Source organism: Bolinopsis microptera, chromosome 9, assembly GCF_026151205.1.
Source record: "Bolinopsis microptera isolate Bmic1 chromosome 9, MBARI_Bmic_1.0, whole genome shotgun sequence".
Classification (NCBI taxonomy): Eukaryota; Metazoa; Ctenophora; class Tentaculata; order Lobata; family Bolinopsidae; genus Bolinopsis; species Bolinopsis microptera.
In genome coordinates, this window is record NC_087080.1 from 8,678,739 (window position 1) to 8,706,493 (window position 27,755).

Consider the following 27,755-nt stretch of genomic DNA (forward strand, 5'->3'; position numbering starts at 1 on the left):
CGTTGCTGCGGCGAGGCTGGCTGGAATAATTGTCGGAGAACTCTTTGGCTTCGTTCTCTCTTCACTTCTTTCTCCGCACAAAACTGTTCAATCCGTGGGAGGCCCTGTTATTCAAATAAAGTTCTGAACCCTCAATCAAGCGTTTAGTTCTAAAACTTTGGTAATGGAAATTGTAGTTTTGAGCTTTTCTCATAACTATCGTCCTATCGAACTGATGATCAATAAACATCACGCGGTTTGCTACAATCAAGCTAGTATAAGGAGTCGTTTACATATCAGCAGAGGGGTCTTCCAAATTGCAAATGATTACGATTGACCATATAATATTGTAATTTTGGCACAATAGCACAATACTAATAGCGATACCCGGATTTAACATTTAAACAATTTGTAATCGTATTGCCATGCAGTGTTTGTGTAACTGTAGTACTAGTTGGTAATCGCTTTTCTTGTCAAAAAGTTAATATTTGTTTCCTTCGATAGTAAATTATTTTGTCCCAAATTCATATATTTTCTAATAATACAAAAAATTGTTTTTAGACCAATTATACAATGTCAATATGCAATAAGTCATGTGGCATGTAAGGCGCCAAAGACAAATTGCTAAAAGGCTCGGCGCAACTGCAGAAAACTGCCACTAACTGCCACAAACTGCCACTAACTGCTACAAACTGCCACTAACTGCTACAAACTGCCACTAACTGCTGCAAACTGCGCGCGCAGTGCGTGGGCGCGATTGTAGCAGTTAGTGGCAGTTAGTGGCAGTTAGTGGCAGTTTGTAGCAGTTAGTGGCAGTTTGTAACAGTTAGTGGCAGTTTGTGGCAGTTAGTGGCAGTTTGTGGCAGTTAGTGGCAGTTTGTAGCAGTTAGTGACAGTTTCTTTGCACTTTGCTCCTCCTGTGCCCTGAGATCATTTCGTCCTCAAAGCTCGTCTTCTGGGGGATAGATTGAAGGAAACATCTTGCAGTTTAAAATGCCAGGCTGATGATCTTCCTCTGATTCCCCTCAGTGTTGCTCTAACCAGAGCCCTCTCGCTTGCAGTAGCGCGCGACCGCCGAAGGCGGCAAAGTATATATTCTACTTGTGAAACAAGCGCGTCACGCAGTACGCGTATACACATGGCTATGTGAACTAGTGTACTGAGTGTACTTCTTAACAGATCAAATCTGAATTGTGTTCTGATATGATTGTTGACTTGGCTCTTGGCTTCTTTTCTGTGGTCACCTATCATCTCAGAGACACGATCTACAATCCACACGATTATATTAAGAAAAAATTTTAAAAATTAATATAAGTTAAATTTATGATTTCACATCATCACATGTTTCTAAAAATATTCTCATACTGTAAATGAGAAAATGTAAAAATAGTTCCCCACCAATATTAATAATTTATCAAATTGCAAATGCAATTGTTGGTATTAGAGGACTTCGCCGCTTCGACACGCCGCGCAAACTAGCATTCTTGCTTCTTGTATCACATCGTGACCCCCACGGCCGTTTCACTATGGTTTTGTTAGACGAGTATCGCCCTGACGATACAGGGGAGCCGCGCACTCGTGCGCGGCGGGTCATACAACGTATGACAACTTGCTTCGCATCGAGATTTGTTTTAACCAGAGCTGGCCCTTAACGGGTGATACTCGTAAAACATTTGTTTTAAATATTAGGACCGTCGACGAGTCCAACTCGGCGCGCGTCCTGGTAGGTTATAAACTACAAGTATTGATCTAAGAGTTTAAAATATATGTGTTTCGGTGACTGAATCCGCGTCGATGGGCCGGCAAATATTTGTTGTCGAGTAGTGTTAAATACTCATATTAACATGATTATTGATTTAATTTAGGAATTGTATATGAATATCTTTGACCAAGTTTAATCGTCAATGAGAATGCACCCCAGCACTAGGCGCGCGCGGCGGCTTTGATGTTAGCGGCTACAAGCTAGGCAGCTGCAAAAAATGCCGCGCGCATTCAGCGTACGGCTTTTCGTTTTTGATTTTACAAATGACAAAGCAACTTTTAATGATTATTAATGGATTTATCGGATATTTATAATTCAATATGTATTGATTCTTTTGTGTTCTGTGGAAAATAAAAATTGTATTTTACTTAAAAATTGTATTTTACTTTGTAGTTGGGGCAAACAAAACAGAATTAAGTAAATGCAGAGGAAAGAACTGACCCGAAGAAATTTAGACGGGTATCATTTGTTGTTCATTGTTAATGAACTAGCCCGGCGCGCGCGCTACTTCGTAGTACTTGTCTCGGGCAAGTGCTACCAAAACGCGCGCCGAGTTGGACTCGTCGACGGTCTATATGAAACAAATATTTTACGAATATAAACCATTAAGCTCGTGAGCTATTTGACATTCTGACAGGTCGTTTGCGTGTTGCACAATGATTAAGAAAAAAAATCTTTTCTATTTTTTTGGATAGGGAACCAAGCGAGAGACTAGCAAGATTGTTAATAATTGATTTGATTTTAGTACAAAAAGTTATGTAAATAGAACTTCAAGAATGTGACAAAAAGATTACCTGGGGGTTTCCTTGCCAGGCTTAATGCAATGTTCACAAACACACTGTTCAATAACACCGATTAAAAAATATGCAGGCGAAATGACACGCTACAATACTAGGCTGAGTGCCGTACAGAACAAAAATAAATTTGAAAAAAGTTTACATTGTAAAGTTTTTTTTTTTTTGTTTTTTTTAAACAAAATTTAAATTTTATTGCCATTACAATGAATAATGATATCATAATAAATATAAGTAGACATCCGATAATAAACTTGTTACATCCAGTACAACCCAAGATGTCAGCCGACGCGACTTACAAAATAAAGAAAGCTAGCATGTTATGTTCATTGTTCATAGTTTTTCTAACGAGCATGCTTAGCACTTAGGCTGTACGGAAATAGCTTTAATTCTTTGTCATATTAAAAACTTTACATCATTTTTGAGATACAAAAATAAATTTTAAAATAAATAACTCTTTTGCTGTTTAGGCGCGGCACCGCGCTTGACCCACATGCTATACAGTGTGTAGCAACACAGCGCTGAAAACAGAAGCTGAATGAGCTATAACATATAAGCGGCGCGTGCGCCGCGTCTAAACCTAAAACCATAAACTTTAAATATTGTCAAGATATTAAACGAGTTTTGCAAAATAATATAATATAGCATGCTGACTTCGTAGGATATTACAATTATACCAGTGCCAGTTCCAAATGTGAGTCAGCGCTTAAACCAAAAGCAGTTGGCAAAAGGAGCCAGTTGCCTGCAAGAGCTTTACTAGCACCCGATTTACCACTTTTGGAGCACAAACTCAAACCTAAAACCGGCCAAGCACAAAAATATGTTATCGCCACGATTGGGTGGATTGATTCCCAGAATATTTATCAGCACGCGGCACTAATAATATATGAAGTTCATTATCGAATTTTAGATATGCCCTGGATCGTTTAACACATATAAAAGGTTATTAAAGATTAATTAATGTTTGGTTCGTATATAAATCGATATTAATCAATTATTTAAAATAGTATTTGTGTTTGTTATTATTAACTATTGACTATTGAGTTGCGTTCGATTTAAATATTAAAACACTACTACAATACATTTCACAAAACAAAACGACGGGGACACAGAAAGGAGAAGGACAACACATCACACGTAAGGAAACTGCTGCTGTTGACGAGTATCTGATTATATTAATTATGGGTCTTTTGTTCATTAAAATAAGTGTGATCATACTTCTAGAGTATATTGGGCTGACACAGTTGCTGCAAGGTTAACATTGGGGTCCAAAACCGGGAGTGTGATACAACTTAATTTCGCGTTACGTAGTAAGAGATACAAAATATAAAATATAAGTCACTGTAGGTTCACGGATATAGCGCGGCTTCATTTCATTATTCGATCTGGCGCGGTAAATCACGCTGGGTAATGAAATGATAGAGTTATACAATATTTAAGTTTCGCGCGCTACGTTTACACAATATATTTGTGAGTCCGTCCCACGTTCCAGACGAACACTCCAGACAAGTCCAAACACTAGTGTAAAGCGGATGAGCTGATCCGTGTTTTGTGTTATATGCGTGAATATATAGTTTCTATGTTTGACTGTGGTGTGTATTGTGTGTGTTATTTTGTGTGTGTAGTATGAAATCTATACGGACTAGTTTGTGTGTTCTTAATTATAGGCACATGTCATTTCCATCAAAGTTGAGTTCTGACCATTCATCAGTGTTTCCAGCTTTTTGAGCATTGAGTAGCATAGTTTTAATGCGACCTTTAACAAGTGCAATTGGGGACGAGAAGTCAATCTTACTAGAAGGTTTAAGGAATTTATTCCACATATTCGAGGTTTTATATACAAAAAAATTGGTTGCAGCGGGGTTAATAAAGTAGTTATCACGTCGGGGTGACTTTTGAAATAAATTGTACATCGGTATTGGAGTGTGAAGTTTGATTATTTTAAACATTTCAAGTAGTAGAGGCTCTTACGGGCATTGTCTGCTCGATACGCTAGGGACCCCAGATACACCTTACTAGACGTATTTTTGACCGTAGAATCGATTAAAAGTAGTTTCAAGATGATTGGACTGATTTTCCTTGGTTAAAATCGCAAAAAAACCGATTTTTGGGCCAAAAATAGGCCAAAAAACCATGTTTTTTGATATTTTGAGCAAGTTAATTTTGTTGGCATGTCATCAAAACTTGCATGGAGATAGCTAAAAGACAGCCGCACAAGATGGTATAAAATTAAAACAAATCCCTCTATTTGTTCTGGGGTAAAAATCCAAAAAAGTGGTAAAAATTTTGACTTTTTTGCTTGAAGTTTGAATAATTTTTTGCAGTTGTATTAAATCAACTCAAAAATAGTCACATCGTGTTTGCCTAAATTTTTCCTTTCTGAGAAGTACCCACTTCATATACTTTATCGAAGTTTGAATATTGTCACTCCGCAAGCGTTTTTGCCAAATTTTCGACGCGCACTACGCGCAAAAGCATTTAGTTGTTATCAATTGGCACCCACGCGTTCATCATAAATTTCAAACAGCTATAACTCAGCGAGATTATGTCCGTTCTAGCTCATATTTTCACACCAAATAGAAAATGATGGGATCTTATTGCTGACAAAATATGAATATAATTACTCTATTTGCCTTAGAGTAATAGACTGTCAAAGTTTAAAACGCGCATTGGTATAGCACGTGACTAATAAGGCCAAATCTATACTTCTTAACATATTATCGATTTTTAGACATCATACTATTGTGTCCAATTAGCGGTTAGGTCTCTAAACTCATAGCAGAAAACACGCCTTTTTGCCCGTAAGAGCCTCTACTAAAGGGAATTTACTGTGATATAATAATAATAAATTTCTGTAATAGCCCTAAGAGGGTATGATGGATCGAAACTTTCCATGAATAAAATGAATGGTGATTAATTACTTGTCACTCGACTATCACGTAATAACCAGCAACTTACTAAAACAATATAATTGATAATGACATTTTTATTTTGAAAGACATTTTTCACAAGAATTCTTCTGTTGACGGTGTTTCCCTCAGAAGTTTACAATAATTATGAAGTTCCAAGTAGTGCACCCCTGGGATTTTCGGCACTAACGCGAGTACTCGAATTTCTAGCCCTCTGGTTGCGAGTTGTTGAAGCAACCATTTAATTTTTGAAGCACTTTATGAATCAATTAGTCTTAAATTTTAACCATCTTGAGGTGGCATGTAATCTCAAAAATACTCTTGGTCTATCTTCCAATAACCATGCTGATTCGTGGTTTGGTTACTTATTATGTTGGCTGACCATAAACCAACTAATACTCGTTGGATTTGTGATTACAAACCATAAGTGTCCACCACTGCATCACAATTCTTAAATCTGTTTCAATTTTATCTTAGAAATGATGTTCTGCGAACTTGGTGGCTGAAAAGATAATCCAATCCGCACTGTTCGCCTTGTGCAGCATCAAGCCTCTTCCAGCAGACAATTTTCAATTTCCTCCATCTTTGCTTTGCATTTCGACATGTGATTAAATGGTGCGTACGTTCACACTAAATCCTGAAATACTCTATGTTTACAGGAATCATCCTGCAACACCGAAGACACACCATTTTACATGTCTAAATCACTGAATATTCATTCGTGTTGTAAAATTTTATTTCTAATCATGAACGTAACGCTCCATGGCATGTGGCAGTGACTGTGACCAATTAAATTATTCATCCCTAAGAGTAATTTACAGTAAGACACTAAAACCTCTTGTCTTGGGGTCCACTTAAACGGTACTGTCCTTAGTAACTGAACTGAGGTGTTTGGATTAGCAAGGTGGTGGAAGTGACAATCCAAGCCTGCTATAGAACTTGGCAGTGTTGCTTATAAAAACACTTTGATTGAAATAAATTTTCGTGCACATACAGAATGAATGGTTAATAATTTAATATATATGTAGACCAAGGTCTGTGCACGGGATGCTTCCTGGAAGAATCCAGTTCTTTTAGCGGGGCACCCTGGAGCGCCGTATGAGGGGTGATCTTATTGAAACCTTTAAAATAACGACGGGTAAAGTGGACTATGGACAAGATCTTTTCAGGATATCACGTAGCGGTACCAAGATCCTAAAAGATAAAAGAGGAAATCAGGTCCTCAGTAACCGGGTTGCCAATTACTGGAACAAAGTACCAAGTTCGGTTAAAGAAGCCAGTTCAGTAGACGCATTCAAAGCTCGACTTCAATGTTATAAAAATGAACTGATAGCGAGTGGAGCATCGTCAAAGGGTCACTTCTGGGATCTCAGCGAAACCTTGATGTCAAAAATAAATACATGTGAGCATGATTCATATGCATATTTCATGTCTAATAACCCATTGATTGCTAAATACCGAGGAATCAATGTATCTTGATTGTTAAATTCAGAACTACATGTTAACGTCCTTAAAATAATTAATCATTACATGTTCCGGATAGGAACATTTTTCTTTTTGAAAATATTGTGCGAACTGCAATAGCGTAGAGTGCAGTTGGGTTTCAAGTTTTGTCGAGATGGCTATGTGGCCATAATCCTATTATTATTATTACCCTACCTAAAGCCAAATTGAGATATAATAATCATATTCCTAGAGAAATAATCAGAAATCGAATACCAATCAAATAATATGATATATAGGAGTAGTAACCATATTTACTATGCAAAATGCCCCAACCACATAGTGTAAATTTATATAGAATTCAAATTCCATATCATCATTAAACCTCAATAGTCAATATAAAGGCCCAAGCAAAATTAAATAACTTCTTTTTTTTTTTTTTTTTTTTGAAATAAATTTTCGTGCACATACAGAATGAATGGTTAATGATTTAATATATATGTAGACCAAGGTCTGTGCACGGGATGCTTCCTGGAAGAATCCAGTTCTTTTAGCGGGGCACCCTACCTAAAGCCAAATTGAGATATAATATTCATATTCCTAGAGAAATAATCAGAAATCGAATACCAATCAAATAATATGATATATAGGAGTAGTAACCATATTTACTATGCAAAATGCCCCAACCACATAGTGTAAATTTATATAGAATTCAAATTCCATATCATCATTAAACCTCAATAGTCAATATAATAGCCCAAGCAAAATTAAATAACTTCTTATATACCTTACTGTCATACTACAAATTAATTAAACATTTGAAATCTGTTAACCAGAGAATAAATTTCTAAACCTAATGCAAGTGAAATAATTTAGATGCAATTATGAATGCCTAATGTGAGTATCATCTGTCAATGTCCTTGTAAAAAAGTCTGTAAAAGAGATATGAGTAACTAATATAGAAGAAAAAACAGGAAGTTGTCGTCTGTTGAAAAATAAATAAAATATCTAGAATACAAATTAGAATATAAAATAACATTCAGTCAATGTGTCGTCAATAAACTGTACAATTATCAAATGTTAAAACTGGGTGATACAGTCACCAAAAATAAATACTAAGTATAAGAAGTAGATAAATTAAATGTGGTCTATAAAACTACCACTAGGTATAATAGGTCAATAAATTAAAAGTTGTTTATAAAACTACCACTGTGCGAACCCTTTCTCCAGTTAAAACATGTCAGTCATGTGCAAAATCAATCAAAATGGTAAGGTGGTAAAAAAGGGAAAATCCTTTCGATACATCAATTATATATGCCTCAGATTTAAAAGAATTAGAAGATGCTTAGTTATCGTCGACTATGATTGCAGTGTAAAATTTGTCATATGAATTGTCGACGGTATAATTAGGGTCTGTTGTTATAGATGAGAGTAGCTGTTTCTTATACGAATCACTAAAGCTTTTAACATCGGGCAGATTTCGTAGATCTGTTGGAACATTATTCCAACATTTTGCCCCCAAGTATTGAAAGTTTTTATGTGATGTTGATCTATTAACATATAGGTTGCAGCTTTCGCCGCTCCTACTACCTCCTGATATGTAACTAAATTTGTTCATAAAGTTTGTAGGACAATTGTCATGGATGATTCTAAACATATAATTTGACAGATGGAGTTGTCGTCTAAGATGGAGTGGTAACCATTTCATGTCTCTATAAACATTAAGGCTGCTCTCTGTTTGTGGAACGTTGAGAGCTATTTTGGCTACCTTTTTGTACAGAGTGTCAAGTTCAGCAAGTTTTGTCTTGCCAGCTCTACAATAAATCGTGTCTAAATAATCGAATTGTGGCAACATGAGTGCATTGGCAAACATTTTCCTATATTTAATGGGTAGCAGTGCTTTACTTCTATACATGGCACCAATTCTCTTCATGACCTTCCTAATAATATAATCTACATGGCTTTTGAAGTTTAATTTACTATCTAGAATGAGGCCAAGATATTTTGTCTCTTTGCACTCCTTGATTGTGAAAGTTACTTCATTACATTCAATGGTTAATTCATCATGTTGATCAACAGAATCAAACAATAGGAATTCAGTCTTCTTTTCATTGAGTGATAATTTATTTACACTGAGCCATTTAAAGATTGTCATAAGTTCTATTTTCATGTTTATAAATGTGCTTCTGCAGGTTTGATCAAAGAATAGTGCACCATCATCTGCAAATAGAAAGGGCTTAGATAGGTTACAGGCATAAATGATGTCATTTATGAAGATACTAAATAATATAGGCCCAATGATGCTTCCTTGTGGTACACCACTCAGAACTTCTAAAAATGAACTTAGTTTGCCATTGATCCTAGTGCATTGATATCTACAAGATAAGAAGTTCTTAAACCAGGTTAAAGCAATGCCACCAATTCCATAATATGCCAATTTTTGAAGCAATATTTCATGATTCACTGTGTCAAAGGCCTTCTTAAGATCAAGAAAGATGATTCCTGGTTTATAAGACTTAGATTTACTCATATATATTTCGTCCATCAGATCGTACATCAAATAAGTTGTGGAGTGATTTTTCCGAAAGCCATATTGATGCCGGATGAAAAGTTTGTTCTCTTCCATGTAATCAGTGAGTTGCTTGCCGACAAAGTATTCTATAAGTTTTCCTACAAGTGGAAGGATGGATATTGGCCTGTAATTATTAGGATCATCTTTCATTCCTGCCTTATGGATGGGAGTTACTCTAGCTTTTTTACAAAGGGTTGGTACAACACCTGTATTAAGGCTCAAATTGACAATATGGGTCAGTGGCTCAACTATGTGTGGTACAGCTTGCTTAAGTAAAAATAGAGGCACATCGTCATATGAGGCCTTGTCATTCTTGAGCGTTTCGACATACATTAGGATATCAGTTTCATTTATTTCTTGGAATCTATCAAATGAGATGTTAGAAGTTCTAGGAGGTAAAAAATCAGTAAAACTAACTCTTTCAATACTGGGGGCCTGATTTTGTAATCTTGATCCAACATTTGCAAAATGAAAGTTAAATAGCTCAGGATCATTCTCATTGATAGTTTGACAATTAGTTGTACCAGGGGTCATATTTGATGCCAGTTTGATAGTTTTCCATACCCCTTTAAGATCATTCTTGGCAATTTTAACTTGTAGATCATCGATTACATTAGCCTTTTTGCAGGTTTTAGCTAATTTATTTCTAATATTTCTCTGAATCTTGTAGCAATCCCAGGCCTCATTACACTTTATACATTTGCTACATATACCACATTTATTGCAATTTCCATTGTCTCTCTTATCCTTCTTTTTACGGAATTTCTTTAGAAGAAAATGTGTATGATTAATGGCATTTAAAAGTTCAGTAGAAGGTTTATGTATGAACTTTTCATGCCTTTCTATGGTCTTGCAAGGGAAGAAGGTTGCATATGCCTGTTCAATATGATGACAAAGGCCAGCAGTGATAGCTTCAACATCTGTACTTTCCAATAGTGGACTGTAATCAGAACAGGTATCTAGATAGTCTAAGAATTGTTTAACATTACGTTTACAATGATTTCTAATTTCAACCTTTTCAAATTTAGGAGCTATAGGTACTTTACAATCTATCTCACACATAATTTTAGCTTGATGATCCCCAATACGTTCATCAAGAACAGAAGATTGAACAAAATCTGCATAACAGTTAGTGAATATTACATCAATAGTAGTCTGGGTAAAATTGTCTCCACGTTTAGCAACTCTAGTTATCCCTTGAATGGTTTGAACTAGATTGTAACATCTCAAGGTCATATCTAATTTTTTGTACTGGGTTGATGAGATATTATTCTGGTCAATGTTTATATCCCCAATCCAGATAACCTTTTTCCCGTTCAATTTTTTCATGCAAAAATGAATGTACTCAATAAAGTTATCAACACTGCAATAATTTCCAGAGCGATAGAAGCAGCAAACATTGATCTTGCTATTCTTAAGCTTCACCCATAATGCTTCAATGTTATCAAGCTTACTATCCATAACTAATTCTGTGTAAGCTAGTTTTTTGTTTATCATTAAGCCACAACCACCCCTAGAACTGTTTGGCCTGTCGCATCGCATAATGTTGAAGGAGGAAGGAATATTTATGGTGTCTGTGTCAATAGTATCATTAAGATTCATCTCATTTAGGGAAAGTATGTCTAGCTTATGATCTCGAATGAGTTGAGTAAGTTCATTACTTTTAGCTAAATTTAGGAGACCACCTTGAATGTTACAGTGACCAATGCAAAGGTTATGAAATTTGTCAGCTGAGTTGTGAATATTTGTCATTTCACAAAATGTGTTAGTCGTTGTGTCTGATTAAACTAAAATCAGGTGAAAATTATCCGCCTGTAAATATTTTCAATAGAAAAGTTTTAAACTTGAAATCAAAATAAATATTCAGGTGGAAATGTCATGTCGATTTCAATGGTGAGCATGGTACTTGATGTGCTTTGCTAGTTTAAAGATACCATCGCTGTTTAGATGCACATTGTCTTCCCCAAATCTACTAAAACAAGATGATTTCCTAAATCCAGATCTATCACTAAACAAAAATCGATTCATCTCTGTGGGTATAAAGCTAACAAACGAGTATTTGGAAGGAATCTTAGATAAAAAGATATTGATGTCATTTATCACTTTATTTCTAGCAAAACTTTCTCTTGGTAAAATGTTTATGATCTTAATTTTTGCAGCTGGAGCCCACGAGTGAAGTGACTGGATCAGATTATCAATAGAGCGATTGGTGTTATCAAGGGCCTTTGCTTTTCCTGTGAACTCATCGGGTGACAATAATCTATTCCTCATGTGTCGAGGACTCTCTAGGATTAAGTCCACATCATTAGTTCCACACATGAGTACGATGGTCTTCACATTATTTGCATCAATTGACCTCTTTCTTTCATCTGAGTGGAAGCGTTCATTGATACCGTTTGCAATGCCACCAGGATAGTGAAATACATGTGCTTCTTGATGAGCAGAGGATAGTTTTGTAGCATCTAACTTGGAGAACATGCTTGAGCTAACATACACAGCAAGGGATTTGCTTTTGACTGAAGCAGGGGATACGGTGCTCTTATGAGTGATTTTGTTGGGTGATGATTTCCCTTTGATTGAGGGTTCAGTTTCTCCTACAGTAACGAAAGGCTTACTTGAGGTATCGGGTGGAGCAGACAAGGTTGCACTGCCATCAATCTGGCGCAGAGTAATGCTAATTCTCATGTCATTAGTATGGTCCTGAATAAGGCTGTGTTCAAAGCTGTCCTGAGATTTTCTGGTCATAATCATTATGTCGCCATGGGAGAGAGTAAGATTGGCAACGTGGACTTTGCTTTTAGACCTAAAACTGAGGACTCTTGTTGCTCCTAACGATATGGTGGAAATCATGGAGCCTGGTGATATGGACCTCTCATCATCTGAATGGAATGGTATTCCTTGCTTACCATTTTCATACTTAGTGATCATGGCGCTGTTAAATATCAGACTTGGGAACTGTGAGCGTAAACGTTCTAAAATAGACTTTAATAAGGGATTGTCATTTAACGGCCTTGTGTTATGGAAGCAAGAAAACAACAAATTTTTTCAAGAAAACAACAAATTTTTATTTAAATCAATTATAGCAACAATTTGAAAAACTTTAAAGCTCTTCTATTACCATGGAATATACTACGGGTATGGTGACTTGGGCTATTGAGTTGTTAAGTAGATTAAGATTAGTAAACCTGCACTTGCATTGTATATTTTATAAAAACTAGAAATTAGGCTTCACGGTAAAATGGAGAAGCAGGCTGATCTTGGAGAGAGCAGACCGTAAAGTTTACGCACCCACCAGGGCTACCTACCTACCCCAGTTGTTCTTTTTGGTTTATCAGCTTGTATTGTTATATTTATGGACCCCAAGTCACCACACTAAGAAGAAGTATGTAAAAAAAATAATAATAATAATAATAAGTTAAGTTATTATCATCATATCTGTTTAAAACAGTAAAAGTCAAGTTGAGGATTGACTTTCCTAGTTAATTTAAAGGTTCAAACGTTTGGGAATATAATAATGTTGGTATTTGTGTCTGCTGCAGCAATAATATCGAAATATCATTTGTCTAGAAAATTTTCGCCACTTCAGTAGATATTGGGTCGGCAATTTGGTGAGTGAGTGATGAAATGGTTTGGTCTGTGACTGAGTGAGGGGCGATGTGAAAGTTGTGGTTAGTCCAGGTGTTATTATTGTTGATGGATTGGAATCCCAGGATGATACTTTTACAGCGTAATTTAACCAAAGATACAGAGGTAGTGAGGATTTCCCCATTCTCATTTAGAATCCGTTTATGTATGCTATTCCACAATTTGGAGGCTATATAAAGAAAAGTGTTGGTTTTTCTTGGGAGGATTATGACATTGCTTGTATCACGTTTTGATGAGTCTATAGTACAATACAACGAGTATGGAGTGCGAAATTTCATAATTCGAAATATCTCAGATATACAGTGGTATTTGTACAAGTTTTGAACAGTAAGCAATTTTAGTCGATTAAAAATAGGCTTGGTGTGCTCTTTTTCGAAAAAAGCAGCTCCTAACCTCTGTTTTGTATAGGGTCTGGCTCGTGCACAAGTGGCATGTTTGTCGAGGTATGCATTTAAGTCTCCAAAAAGGATTCTTATACAACGTTTCTGAGTTATGAACAGCTTATCGTTTGGTTGGTCTTTGAGGGCTGAGCCCCAAACACTTATTCCGTAAGCAAGATGTGATTCCAATAATGCAGAGTATATTTTTTGGTGGTGTTCCCCTGGAACTGAATGTTTAATCCTGTTAAGTGCTCCTGTAGTGGATCTAATTTTTTTTCTTAGATATTCTATATGTGGGCCCCAGCTAAGTTTTTCATCAATTACTACTCCAAGAAATTTGGTGTTGCTAACCTTGACAATTTTGTGTCCATTTATAAATATTCCTTGTGATTTGTCATATTCATTGGCATATGGCCTAACCCTGGCGCAGGTTTCATCAGATTCGTATGCAGGTAGAAACTGTATGTAGCAGCATTTAGACATATTTATATGTAAGAGATTACTTCTCATGAATTTGCATACGAAATCAAGAACTTTATTGGCCTTCAAGTATGTTGCTTCTTTGGACGGTCCAGTGATAAATATATTTGTGTCATCAGCATAGAGCACAAATTTGCATTCATCGCCTTTGTAACAGTTTATTATGTCGTTCATATATAATAAGAAAAGTAGAGGGCCTAGTATGGAACCTTGGGGAACTCCATATTTTACATTCATAGTCTCTGATGTAGTGTTGAGAAATGAAACATACTGTGATCTATCGGATAAATAGCTTTTTAGAAGTCCTAGAGCTAGACCTCTAACCCCATAATTTTCCAGTTTCCTCAGGAGGATGCCATGGTCAAGAGTATCAAAAGCTTTGCTTAGGTCAATAAAGATTCCTAGAACATGATTACCACTGGATGTTGATGTTGTGATTGAATCAACTGATTTGTGGAGTGCATGTGAGGTTGAGTGGCCTTTTCGAAAACCAAATTGTTCATTACTGAGAATGTCATTAGCAGTGAAAAAGGTATAAAGCCGTTTGTATATTATTTTTTCAAATATTTTACCAAAGATTGGCAATATTGACACAGGTCTATAATTTTCAATATTTTCTTTATTATATCTTTTTTATGGATAGGAGTTACTTTGCCTATTTTGAATATGGATGGGAACGTGCCTTTTTGAATACATGTATTATACAAATTTGCTAATATGTTGGATAAGAGATGAGCCGGTTTCTTGATAACTGCTATTGGTATATCACTGGCTTTTCCGTTAACGAATTCTTGAATTATTTCAAGAATCTCCTCAGGATGAGTTTCTTCTAGATGTATTGAACTGTTGACTGATTTCGACATAAACTCAACAAATGATTGCATTGGTTGGATAGACAGTTGGTTCTCGGACAAAACCTTCTCATTTAAATTACTAGCTAAAGATGTAAAGTAACTATTGAATTTGTTTGCAATTGTCCGCCTACAAATTACTCTAGTTCCATCTATAATGAAGTCATCTTTTAGCTGATTCTTCTTTTTGCCACGAAGCTCGTTAATTATTTGCCAGGTTTTTTTTGGAGTTATGGCTATTTTTCTCAAACTTTTCAGCATAATACCTGGTTTTGGCAGTTTTTGTGGCAATTTTAAGATATTTTGAGTAGTCCTTGTAAACATTATGTTTTTCCAGATCCCCATCTGGAATTAACAATGTTTTTGTTTTTTTCCATTCAAAATAAAGTCTGGCTTTTTTCTCCACAGAGTTGATAAGGCCGTTTGTGATCCATGGATTTGTTATATTATTTCGTTTGGTGGTTTTTGGTGAAGCCAATTTGCAAGATACAGGGTGAGTTGAAAATAGTGTGTGGAAAGTAAAAATCGATAATTTTTTTATGAAGGAGCAAATTTTGAAAGGTGAATTGCTATCAGTTCATAAACTTAACATATTTCATTCTTGCCTCTCATTTGATTCTAATTCATAATTTGGTTGATTTTTGGCAGTTTTCCAAAAAATCTTAAATTCGTCCTAATGGGGTTCTCAAATCGTGTGCCCTGGAAATCGAGTCTAAAAATCTATATTCTCCTACATTTTTAAAGCAATCACCCTGAAACTTTCAGGGTATGTTCTAGGGATCATTTAAAAGAGATGAGCCAGACAAAATTTTGAGATATGCATTTTGAAAATTTTTATTCGATTTTGAAAGTCGTTGATCTCAAAAAATCATCAAAAAACAAGGTCCAAGATTTTCAAAATCGAATAAAATTTTTTGAAGGCCTATCTAAAAATTCTGTCTGGCTCATCTCTTCTAAATGATCCTTAGAACATATACTGAAAGTTTCAGGGTGATTACTCAAAAAATGTAGGAGAAAATAGATTTTTAGACTCGATTTTCAGGGCACGCGATCAAAAATCGCTCGCGCAATACAATTACCACACATGCGCTGACCTTTGACCGGCAATAATTTCGGCTAGGAACGATATTTTTCCACGGCATCAAAAGCATCTGATAGGTATTACTCCCTTCTATCAGAAACAACTAACTAAAAAGTCGATTTGGAGAAAATTTCCATGAAGACCCCCCTGCCCCCATAATACAGTCAAGTCGGCTATAGACAATTGTCTTACACGTTATCAATATGTCCTAGCTAATAAAGGACGATGGGTTGAGCAAATTATTAATTATTAAGTATTTTAATTGTATTATCATAAAAAGTATATATTTTCATTACCTAAATATGCAAAAATTAAGTGGAAATTTCATTTGTCAAAAAAATTAGAGCCATTTACTTTCCACACACTATTTTCAACTCACCCTGTATATCTATCTTTTCTTGAAACAGATCCATGAAGGATTCAAAAGAGTCACATCTGTGGTAGAATGTATCTATGTCGTTTTCAATTTCTTCACAGAGCTTATCAAGGTTTGCATTACTATAGTTATAATAAATGGTTGTTTTTTCAGGTGATTTATTCTGTTCCGAACTAGTATCAGAATTCATTACTTGAAGGCAGAAAATGGGCTGGTGATGTGAAGCACTATCCTGAATTACTCCAGATATAGTTGATGAGTGAATGTCATTAGTGTGTATGTTATCAATGCACGTTTTTGAGCAGTGGGGCATTTGGTGTGTGGGAATGGATATTGTGGGCGTGAACCCGTGACTATAAATAACTTCTTCGAATATATCTTCATCTGGGCCTGATAAATTGGTTATGTTAACATTGAAGTCCCCTAATATGTATGCTTTATGTCCTTTCAGTGCAGTAAGAACTTCTTTATACTGTGCATTGAAGTTAGCAAGTGGATTGCTTGGTGAGCGGTATACAACTCCAACTGTTACTGGTTCTGGAGCATTACTTATTGTTACGAATAGGGACTCAAATTGCTCTGTACAAACAGATAACTTTTCAATCACACTAAAGTTAAAGGAGTTGTGAATGTAGAGAGAAACTCCACTTCCTTTACTTTTTACCTGTTGTGTCTTATTAGAAACGAAGCGTTTTTGGTAACATGAAGTATAGTCTTTAATTTGGTACAGCTGACTATTACAGGGATCAATGTTTGTTTCTGCTAAACCTATCACAGAAAATTTGTGGTCTATGCAGGCTAATTCTAAGGCCAATTTGTCAAAGTTAGTACCATTTCCATCAATATTTCGAAAGTAGTGTGAGAAAATGCGCTTTGATGTTGTTTGAGGAATCTGCTTTATGAGGTTGTTGAAGTTTTTAGTAGAATATGATTGACAGTTCTCAAGAGTTTTTGAGATTGTACCTATTGAGTCTATATAGTCGTGAGGTTCATTGTCAAGTAGTTCGTTGTTTGAAAAGTGAGGTGCTTGATAGAATGGATTATAACGAATTATATCATGATTTTGAATACAATTTGAGCAGTAAGTTTTTTCTCTAAAAGTGGCAATGTTTTCCTGTGTTTTACATCTCTTGTGAATGATGCAATCACACTTATTGCAATTTATAAATGGGTGTCCAGCACGAATAGGTTTGCTGCAGCAGATACAGTTCTCACATATATTTGTTCTATTCATGGTTTCGGAGCTCTTTGAACACGTGAATTGAACATCCCAACTTTACTCCTAGCAATATCACTAAATTGGCGCCCATCTATTGGATTGCGCTGTATTTTATCCACTATTAGCCTAGACAACTTAAAGATACCAGTAGACCCAAGATGGATGGCATCACTTTTATCCTTGAAACGACCGAACTGGTCAGCTAGTTTACCATCTTTATCGACAAATTCATTAAAATCTAGAGTTCCCACCCTTGGGTTCATGTCAACATATTGAAATATAAGTTTGTTAAAATATAATGCTTTCTCGTTCAACCAGCCAAACTTAGTGGGTAGTACTGGCGAAACGGTAACCTTGGAGTATGGACATTTACGACATATATCATCAAGTTTTACCTTGAGATCACTGGCACACTGCTCAATATTTGAGCTCCGTTTCTTAATATCATTTACTCCACAATGAATAAAAATATTTCTGTAACCTTCACACAAACTTGGGTTAATCATATCAATAGTAAAACATTCTACCCTTTTCCCTGGCATTCTTTGACCAAAACGTCCTTTCCCACTACCGAATTTCAAGAATCTGGTGTTGGAGTCTCCTAGTATTATTGTTGCATTTTCGTTGTTAGATGTAACATAACGAAATGTAACACTATATCTTTTCTCACGTGTGGTTGGAGATTGATCTATTTGATGTTGCCAAACAGACTGAGATTGCTTACTCATAACATATAGACTTTTTCCAGTAGCCGATACAGTTTTGGTTTCAGATCCTTCGATTTTACTGAATAGAACATCACAGGTACTGCCTAGTGATATAGTGAAGATGTTACTATCAAACATTAGTGAGGCTTCGTTGTCCGAATGCTTCGGCAGCTTTGATTTCTCGTCAAGGTAGCGATTCACTAAACACTGATTAATGACACTTTCAGGGAATTTGGCCTGGATGAGCGAAACAAGTTCAGTTAGGGGTTCAGGGATGTTTTTGGATATAGGTTTTGCAGCTTTGGCTCCTGGATAGTTGTATTCATCCCCAAAGCTTATGACACCATGTCCTCTCTCTGAGTTTGCATCAAACTGTTCACTGAATGTGTCAAGGTATTCAGTGAGTTTATCCGAAAGTTCTTGGTCAACAAAATCTGGTGTTAATGACTCAATGTGACCAATGGAGGTGTCTATAGGATTTTGCACTGTATGTAAGTCAATCTTAGGATCTGGTTTTTCGATATTGATATTAGGAAGGCCTATTGGGAAAGAAGGAAATGCAGTGTTACGTGGTACATCTGGAGTTGACATATCTGATGGTTTCATGTACTGATCAATGGAGAGAGTCAGGGTGTTAAGCTGGCCACTGATTGATTTGAGAGTGTCATTGTGCACCTTATCTCTCTTAAGAATGCTATTTTGAATAGCCTGAAGGGATTCATGGAGGGTAGCATTTCCAGAAATGGAGTCAGCAGCTACGGAAGCAGCTACGGAAGCCTCCATTGTAGGCATATGGGAAATCCCCATAGTATGCTACAGCCCTATTGTTAAACGTTTGTGTGTATTGTGTTTCCATATCCAACTTGAGAGTATCAACAAACCTGAATACACCTCGACTCAAATCATGATATGGATTGATGGACTTACCCACAACGTTAACACTGGTTGAAGATTGTTTGTTAACATCAGAAGAATTCACAAGAGATGGGTTGCTATTAAGTACGTTCAGTCACACTGCTAACTTCACAGTTTTGAGTTTCTGATTCATGTTCAGAGATAAGAACATTGTCCCCGCAAGAGAATGGAACCGCAATTTTGTCATGGCCTTAGCCTTGGGTAAGTTTGGTTAGACGAGCAATTTGTCTCCTCAAATTGTCGTTTTCAAGACTTAGTGATACACAGGTAGAACATTTTCCTTTTGCACTGTTAGGTCTGTCACGAAGGCTGTAATTTCTGATTGGGATACCGGACATAGTTCAAATAAACACAATAATGCAAAGAATTCAGGATAGAGTCTAAAATTAGAGTCTAAAAATTATTTAGTTGTTGATTACAGTACCTTTGCAGCAATTCAGAAAATGGGAATGAGTGGTGTCTGATATTCTTTAGGTGATAGATGGGTGATAGGTGATAGATGGGAGTTAACAGCTCTTAAAAACGATGTCTGATAGTCTTTAGGATGTCTTTAAATAAACTATTGTGCAACAACCATCTACATCGACATACAACCTGTAATGGTTGCTACATTTGATTGAGGTGTTAATTCCCACTAGGGGTCCTCAAATTATTTGTTATATAGTAGTGTTGAAAGTATCAAAACTTAGAAATATGTAATACATGTAATCGTTTACACTTACTTTCTATTGGTTGTGGGTATTTAAAATAAAATCCTTGTTTGACTTAAAATCCTTGTTTCGCTAAACCAGCCCTAAGTACATTTTCCTTATTTCCTTCGGAAACTTGTTCGGCAATTTTTACTTTTGAATTATTCAGGTAACCATGCATGTGTAATGTGTATCTTCAGGCTATTTCAGCAATTATGGTTACTAAATTATTCTACCAATATTTGAGATAGGGAATATATTGATCTTTTGAAGGGTTGTTTTTATATATGGTCATTGTGACAATTATGTGTATATTGTTTGAATAATTTTACTATTATGGTTACTGAAGGTGAAACAAGTTGACTGATTGGGCAATTGTTTATTGGACGCATATTACATGTGAGGAAAGTTAAGTTTTCCTTCTAGCATCTGATTTGCTAACAAGTTTATAGAAAGACAAAACTTTTGTAACTTTGGAGGTAATGTAAAAGCTTCTGTCACTGTCTTCAGGTGGAGACAAAGGATTGAGATTTTAAAACTATGAATTCTTAATTGAAGACTTACAACCATGTTTTAATTTTGTAATTTTACATTTGATTATTATACTAGTGTAACCTGTGCCTACAGCCGGGACTTCAATATCGCAGTTGAAATGTTTAAGTATAAACCCGTTTTTTATGTTTGAAAACATGCATTACATTTTCGTAGTAAATTTTGTGCACCAGCTAGGCTGGTTGTTCTTATAATGCACATTAAATGAAATGATTAGAATATATTCATTCTTGACTCGAATGGTTACTGAAATGTAAAGTAAAATAGCTAAAATTTTTACCTCTGATATTAGGTGTTTCATCCTAAGTTCCAGGTTTTCGCTTCAACCGGCAGCGCCATTTAGCAGCTTCACTTCGCACAACAACCCTCCCTCTCATCAGACTTCATTATTCATCTATCCTACGTGAACCTTTTCTCTCGATCATGTAAAATAAGCTAACAAAAACAACACTTCTTTCAATTTGGTGAGTTTCGGATATTTGTTGTTAATATGAATTTAAAATTGTACAGTAACATTCCTTTCATGTAAAATATGTTTTGCTTGCTTTTCACTACTTTTAAGAAAATGTATTTTTCTGCTTGATTTCTTCGCTAAATTAAACTAAATTCTTTCAGATTTTGTAAATCGCAACTTTTAATGTCTGTTCAAAATCCACATCACTTCTCACCACTCTGGTTATTCAACAACTCTAAGGTTAGTTTATGTAAATTATATTATATGCTTACAGTTTATAATCTTATTAAATATCTTAGTCGATTTGTAACAAATCTGGCGATTACCTTAATTGTTTAATTAATACACTTCATTAAAGTTCATCGTAATCGAATCATAAGCCTAGTATAGAATGTAATCGATGATATCTGATACAGTTCAAATTATATCACTAATATTGATATTATTCTTGGCCAATCACATGAGCAGATACTATGTTTAGGGAGTCAAGCCAAAATATACAACCATAGCATGTATTTATAGACTTATTAATCCAATGAAAATTAAATGATTTTATAACGAGTACCTTTTTTCTTATACAAGATAACGCTGTTATCTTATCTGTCATTAGACTCTACCAGTTATGATAATTTTAAATTAAGTGCATTATTAGTGCAATTAATATTGTTGCCTGTTGGCTACAAATTCACTGATGATCGCAATGTAATAGAATAACGCCATTGTACGATTTTACCAATGCGATATCGGTCAGGCTCTAATATCCATACACCACCTTTTTCACAGTCAACTTGCAGCTGTTTGAATTTATGAGGGGCATGTTTACAAAACTTAAGACTTATCATTTCCAACACTGAACAACAATTTCCGCTTTTGGCAATATCTTGTGTCCTTGAACTGAAGGCTGTCACGTGTCAGATAAACATTGCCTCCCCTCTAATATCTGTGCTCTTAATAATGCTCTACTTATGTTATGTTGCCAGAATGATGGAATTATTTCTCTCTCGTCTTGGTGAACCTATAAAAAAGTAATCTACTCCCAAAATTGAACTTATGGTTTGGGTTGATGTTTGCAGACAGTGTGCAAGCACAGATTGAATTGTGGTCATGATTAAGGGAATAATCAATAAGGGTTAGGTTATAAAAGTTTTAAACCTACGAATTCCTATGAAAGTGTGGGTTTGAATTATTTATATCACTATGGTAATGTTGAATTATTTATATCACTATGACCATATATGGTAATGTTGATGTTCGTTTCAGCAGCTCAACGGGCAGAGAGCTAGCAAGTCTGGCTTTGCTACTCTTAATGGAGGTACGTTTTATTATTTATTTATTATTTTCATATTTATATACTGGACTTCAGATAGGCCCACCTTTTTTAGACCCTGATTGAACTGCTTTTTAATTATCTAGGTAATTAAATCTCAGAGGCCAAGTTGTCTGCAAGCCCGACCAATCATGTATAATATTTGTTACCAATTGTAATTTGCCTATTAAAACCAATTAAATTAATGGACGTTACTTTTCCCGCGAGGTTTTGTAAATTAGGAAGGATAACTGAAGGTTCATGTAATTTCTGTCATCATCATTATTTTAGGGGGCCACAGGGTTTATCTTGAAAGGTTTCACTCTGTTCTATTTTATTCTTTTCACGAATATTGGGTGTATGTTCCCAGGGGAACCGAATCGTTTCCAAAGATGTTCTGTTAAATAAGTCTGCGGTTACCAATTACTATACCATTTTTAATTATATGGTGGTTTGTACCGATGTATAAATTTTAGAAGTAATAGAGAATGTAAGTAGCCGTCAAAAATGGTTTCCACTCAAGAGATAACGCTGAAAATCATTTCAAAGTACAACTACAAGTAAAGGGTATTTTATCCAAATGTATCAGTAAAATAAACAAGTTCCACAGTTTCTTTAAAACTATCACATCAAAGATTGGCCTGGAATCTGGATAAATTAAACCCGAAACTTTACAAATCTTAGCTTCTTCAGAGTTCTAGTCCCCAGTATTAGTGATCCATCTGAATTTTAAAATAATCGTATCGAATATAAACTAGATACCTGAAACTAACGCAACAGTTTTGATTACAAATTAAAACTGCCGGGCTATTACAAAAAAAATAGTGACCAGATGACAATAAGATGATCGCTATGAATTTAAAATTTCCGCAAAGCTGTTCGATACTGTAAACACTTTAGCACAGCTGTTTTTATTAATTTTTCTTCTCGATTGTTCTAGACCGTGTTCCAACTCGTGTCGGCGTAACATTCCTTTTATTTAACAACTGCGATCTTCTGAAATCAATTCCCCACCTTGACTCATTGTTTATAAACAATAAATAAATACATTATTCGGATGACAGATTATATCACAGATCAGTGATAAGATACAGTGAATCTTCTGCAACGCTTGCAGTTCCAACTATTCAAAATGTCAAAATAAATCTGAAAACCATCATTATAGGCCGACGTTGTTCTGATTTGGTCCGAGCAACGAATATCCCTTCCAAACTGGCCTTGCTCTTATTGTTAATATTATGAACACTTGCTGAGAACTATTTGTCTATAACTATGTATCTTCCCAAGAACTATATATATAGCAACTTTACACATGTGGGCACATTGCTATTATTAGGCCCTGTTGTGCGAAACGTTAGCTCCAATGTGGCGATTCAGTCATTGGTTGGAATGCTTGTGGCCCCCATATTCTAGGGAGAGCAGCTCAGACGGGATCTGTACTACTAATACTAGGTCGGAAATAAGCCTGATCTACGCCAGATAACCCCCTCTTTATATCCCTGTCCCGCATCAGGGTTCGCAGTTCCTCTTTAGAGTTTGTCCCAACTTCCTTCAGTAACATAGACAAATAGCTTCGTCTCGGTCAGCCTTGCTGTGCTCTACCATGCAAAGGCTCCCATAAGACTAAATCACTGGCCAGTAGCTCAGGTCTCAAGATGTCTGATGCAGTGTCCCCAGTCCCGCCATTTTTAATCTCCTGCTTCGTAACTTGTTTGATAGACTTGGTAAGTTGGTAGGCTACCATAAAAAGTAACATTGCTAACCTTGTCCTTCCATGAGACCCAGCACCATAGGCAACATCTTTGTGTATGTCCCGTCCAAACCTTTCTCTTGAGCTTTTGTCAGTGTCCAGGTTTCTGATCCGTAGAGCAGTGCCGATTCGCAAGCCACAATGGATAAACAGATCTTAAGGTTCTTTGAAAGTTTAGATTTCCACATGTTATCAGTTAATATGACCTGTAATTGTGTACTCAAAATCAATTGTGTACTCAAAAGTAACTGTGTACTCAAAATCAATTGTGTACTCAAAAGTACTCAAAAGTAACTGTGTACTCAAAAGTAACGGTGTATTAAAAGTAACCTTATACTATACATATCAATAAATGAATGGTAGTGGTGTGGATTTTTCAAGGTGTTGTTCAAATAAATGTACTGATAATTGAAGCCTACTTCTGTTAAGATATTGTATACGGTAGTGATGAGTATGTTAGCCACTCTCTGTTAGCTCACATACTATTAGAGTATGTTATTCTTGAAGTTGTCCGTGATAGCTTGAAAGAAATCATTAAATTATCGTTATATTCCCGTTTGTTGATGCCATAACGACTATCAGGCCGTGATCTGGGTTATTTCTGAATATCAATGATTTAGGAATTTGCTCAAATATTTCTGTGTCTAGAAATACGACCTAAACGTTAATATCAATCCGGCCCATTTAAAAACACTCTCAACCCTGCCTGGCCTAGGATGCTGATTAGATGTAGTAATATGTGAACCATTCCTCGTGAAATTTGTTTAACATAATACATATTATTGGAAATATCCCAAAAATGCTGCCCACCCCGCGGGGCCCCGCAAACCACTCACTGTCACGTCAAGGTGCTTAATGTTACAAATCACACTAATGGTAAGATCCATTGCAGCTTCGGTAAGCAATATGTCCAGTCCTTCCATTAAGCATCGTTCATGTATGATATAACATAATGAATGTGTAAATTGTGGGGATCCTTGCTTAAGACGATATCTGCTCAACATATTGGCAATTCTTTCACAATTGGTTGGATAATATTCTTAAGAAAGATTGGTAAACTCTTTCTTTAACCTGTTTATATGTACAGGTGAAACTATTTTGGCTAATGATTAATTTCTTAGAACACAAATATGCTGTGTGACAGAATGGCATTAAATATTTGAAATGTTGGGGTGTTATCGCCATTTGTTTGGAAAATGGCATGGCAAATAAACGACAAATATAATGTTAACAAGTCTTGACATTTATTTTCGCCATTTAAAATATTTTAAAAAGTGACATCACCCCGGCCCTACCTTCCTTGAAGATAATATGATCTTGATACCAGCTGCTTACATCGCACATATCTCTCTTACACTACACTACTGAGACACACATTACCATTTTGCTATGATTTTCTGTCGGTAAACACTAAACATTTGTCCTCTTTGTTGCCCATGGATTGATTAAGATGAACTAAGATTTACTTTGCATATAAGGTTACTGTTTTGATTACCAGGAGTCTTTCATATCACCTTACAGACGTTATATTCCTTGGAATAAAGATAAATTAAAGTCATGCATTACTGCAGCACAGTCCTGAATGTAAAGCCTCCTTCCACAATCCGTCCTACTCATTATTTATTAACAATACACGATTTCAACAAGGTCGCACGACGCAACAGTTTCCTTCCACACTACTCAGCTGCAATGATGCAATTTGGCGTGATAAAAATGTAAAGAAGCTTTAAGAGTTGGCATATTTCCAAATTTCTTACCCGAAGTTTAAATACCCGTCTGAAGTTGTCTTGCTGACGTAATACCTGCTCGCTGGTTAGAATTTCTTTGTACGCATGAGTAATTGAAATTGGTATCCCCAAATTTTGTGACAAAGTCTACAAGAAGGGAATACAGACAACAAGGTACCACGAAAACCCGCGCAGAGGGTTAAATTTGTCCTATCACTAGGAAAAAGCTTCAGTACGAACCATCCATTATTTCGACGCGCGCGGAGTAAAAACACTGCGCGCGCAGGTTGCCTGTAACTTGATCGATCACAGCACCAGGTCGTGTGTTTCCATAATTTGTTTCAATACACTCAAGGTTATTATTTTAGAAAATATTCTCGTCCACAATTACATGTTGATCCTAAATGCTCTATTGAAAGCGGTCTCTATGGAGATAAGGGCGTAAATGGAAAATTATTAGCTAGCCAGTCGATGAAATATAGAATCCATTTATTTGAAATAAGTACCCTAAGTGAGTTAGTACCTTAAGTGAGTTAGTACCTTAAGTGAGTTGTGAATGTTAATTTTGACGAATATATCCACAGGTCACGTGCCTATCACTCGAAATTATTCTGAGGAAGTTCCTGCAACCATCATCACTGACATCAATACCTCTTTCAAAAACAGAACTTCAGAATTTGTATGTTGGTTCAATGTTTTTCGTGGTTATACAATTGTTATCCTAATCAATAATACTAAGCCCTTTCTTGAAACGTTATATTATGTCTAAGATTTGATCTGATATCTAATGATTTAATTTTCAGCCGTCTCTACAGTCGACGAAGCCTAAGAAAAATGTTGCCGTCAACAACGGTGCTTGGTCTAACCCTAGGTTTGTCATTTTTGAACAGATTTGATAATTCGCGATTAAAAACGATCTGACATAATGAATCATAACTTTCAAGTTTCAGCTTCGACAAGATTTTCAACTGGGTTCATGTGTCTGTAATAAATTTATAACAGAACTTATCCTCATATAATTGGGATAATTTGTTAGTAATCAATTTATAACAGGAGTTTACATGATATACTTTGACCAGGAGCAAAGCCAAACTATACAACACTGTAAAGGCCCAAGGTGGAGCCAAACAACCTACGACACCAGCTACCACCAAATCTTCCAGAACTGCAGTGAGTTACAGTTCATAATATTATCATGGTCACACTTAATCGGATTTTTCTTTTAAGTTGGCTACTCTCGTATATGGAGTCATCTCATGACTGAATGTACATACTACATATATATATGCATATGTACATACTACATAATATATTCCACAGTTTTGGCGGCAAGACCGTGTTCTTATTTGTTTACTTGAAATATTATACAACCTGGTTGTCCCTTAACTAGAAACACTTTCAGAGTGGGGACGCTGAAAAACCTAACTCTCCCAAAGTTAAAGCTCCTAGAAGTGTAGACAGCAAGTTTGATTTCTTTAAGTCCCTCCGACTGGACGAGGGCCTTATTGATTCTGATTCCGAGAAGAGCTCCTATGAGAATGGTTCGTTTGCTTTTCATTTCAAACATGCACCTAAATTGCATGATAAGTGATGTAATGACCATTAACTTCTTTTGGTGTCGGCAAGGTGGTGCTAAAATAAAATACCTTATCTTGAGTTCTCAGTAACACGTTTTCATGATGGCACAGATCTAATTATAAAATTATCTACAGATTGTGAGATTAACGGTATAGAAGCTGCTCAAAATCCCACCCCTCTTTCATCCAGCGTGGAAACTGAACACCGGTTAGTGTGGTTATATCTCTTCGCATCAGCTATATTTACAAACCAAGAGCTGAAGAACCGTTTCGCTACCTAAATATTTTTAAAAACTGTTGGTGATGTAATGCATGCTTGACCGTTGGCTGTCAGTTTTACTCTACTGCATTCTAATTTGAATATCGTTTCACAGACTGCTGAAAGAGATGGGATGGAGTGATGAGCACGAACCACCCCTTACTGAGGAGGAGGTTTTGTCGGCTAAGAGAGATATTGAGACACACAGAGACATGATTGAGACGAAGAAGGCACAGTCTCCCACCGTCCTTTCCCCTTTTCCCTGGGTGAGCTGTCGTGAGAGTTCCAGTTATTTGGAAACTGCTTTATTTTAATTAATGCACTTCTC

At 35.9% G+C, this 27,755-nt stretch overlaps 2 protein-coding genes across 4 annotated transcripts in view; one reads left to right on the plus strand and one right to left on the minus strand.

The window, feature by feature from the left end:
* The window catches only part of LOC134820845 (very long chain fatty acid elongase 6-like), a 60,163-nt gene extending 40,378 nt beyond the window's left edge, over positions 1–19,785 (minus strand). Inside the window, exon 1 of the mRNA XM_063831478.1 lies at positions 19,756–19,785. The gene's annotated coding sequence lies outside the window, so the exon portion shown is untranslated. The remainder of the gene's footprint in view (positions 1–19,755) is intronic.
* The window catches only part of LOC134820849 (vasculin-like protein 1), a 632,099-nt gene that overhangs the window by 603,866 nt on the left and 478 nt on the right, over positions 1–27,755 (plus strand). For 2 of the 3 annotated variants that reach the window (XM_063831486.1, XM_063831485.1), the window contains exons 2-10: positions 20,647–20,818; positions 20,970–21,048; positions 22,069–22,120; positions 26,176–26,270; positions 26,395–26,462; positions 26,671–26,761; positions 26,994–27,132; positions 27,304–27,376; positions 27,543–27,693. In XM_063831486.1, coding sequence (XP_063687556.1) covers positions 20,992–21,048; positions 22,069–22,120; positions 26,176–26,270; positions 26,395–26,462; positions 26,671–26,761; positions 26,994–27,132; positions 27,304–27,376; positions 27,543–27,693 — 726 coding nt within the window. In that variant the 5' untranslated portion in view covers positions 20,647–20,818; positions 20,970–20,991. The remainder of the gene's footprint in view (positions 1–20,646; positions 20,819–20,969; positions 21,049–22,068; positions 22,121–26,175; positions 26,271–26,394; positions 26,463–26,670; positions 26,762–26,993; positions 27,133–27,303; positions 27,377–27,542; positions 27,694–27,755) is intronic. The other variant, XM_063831487.1, reaches the window with a different exon arrangement.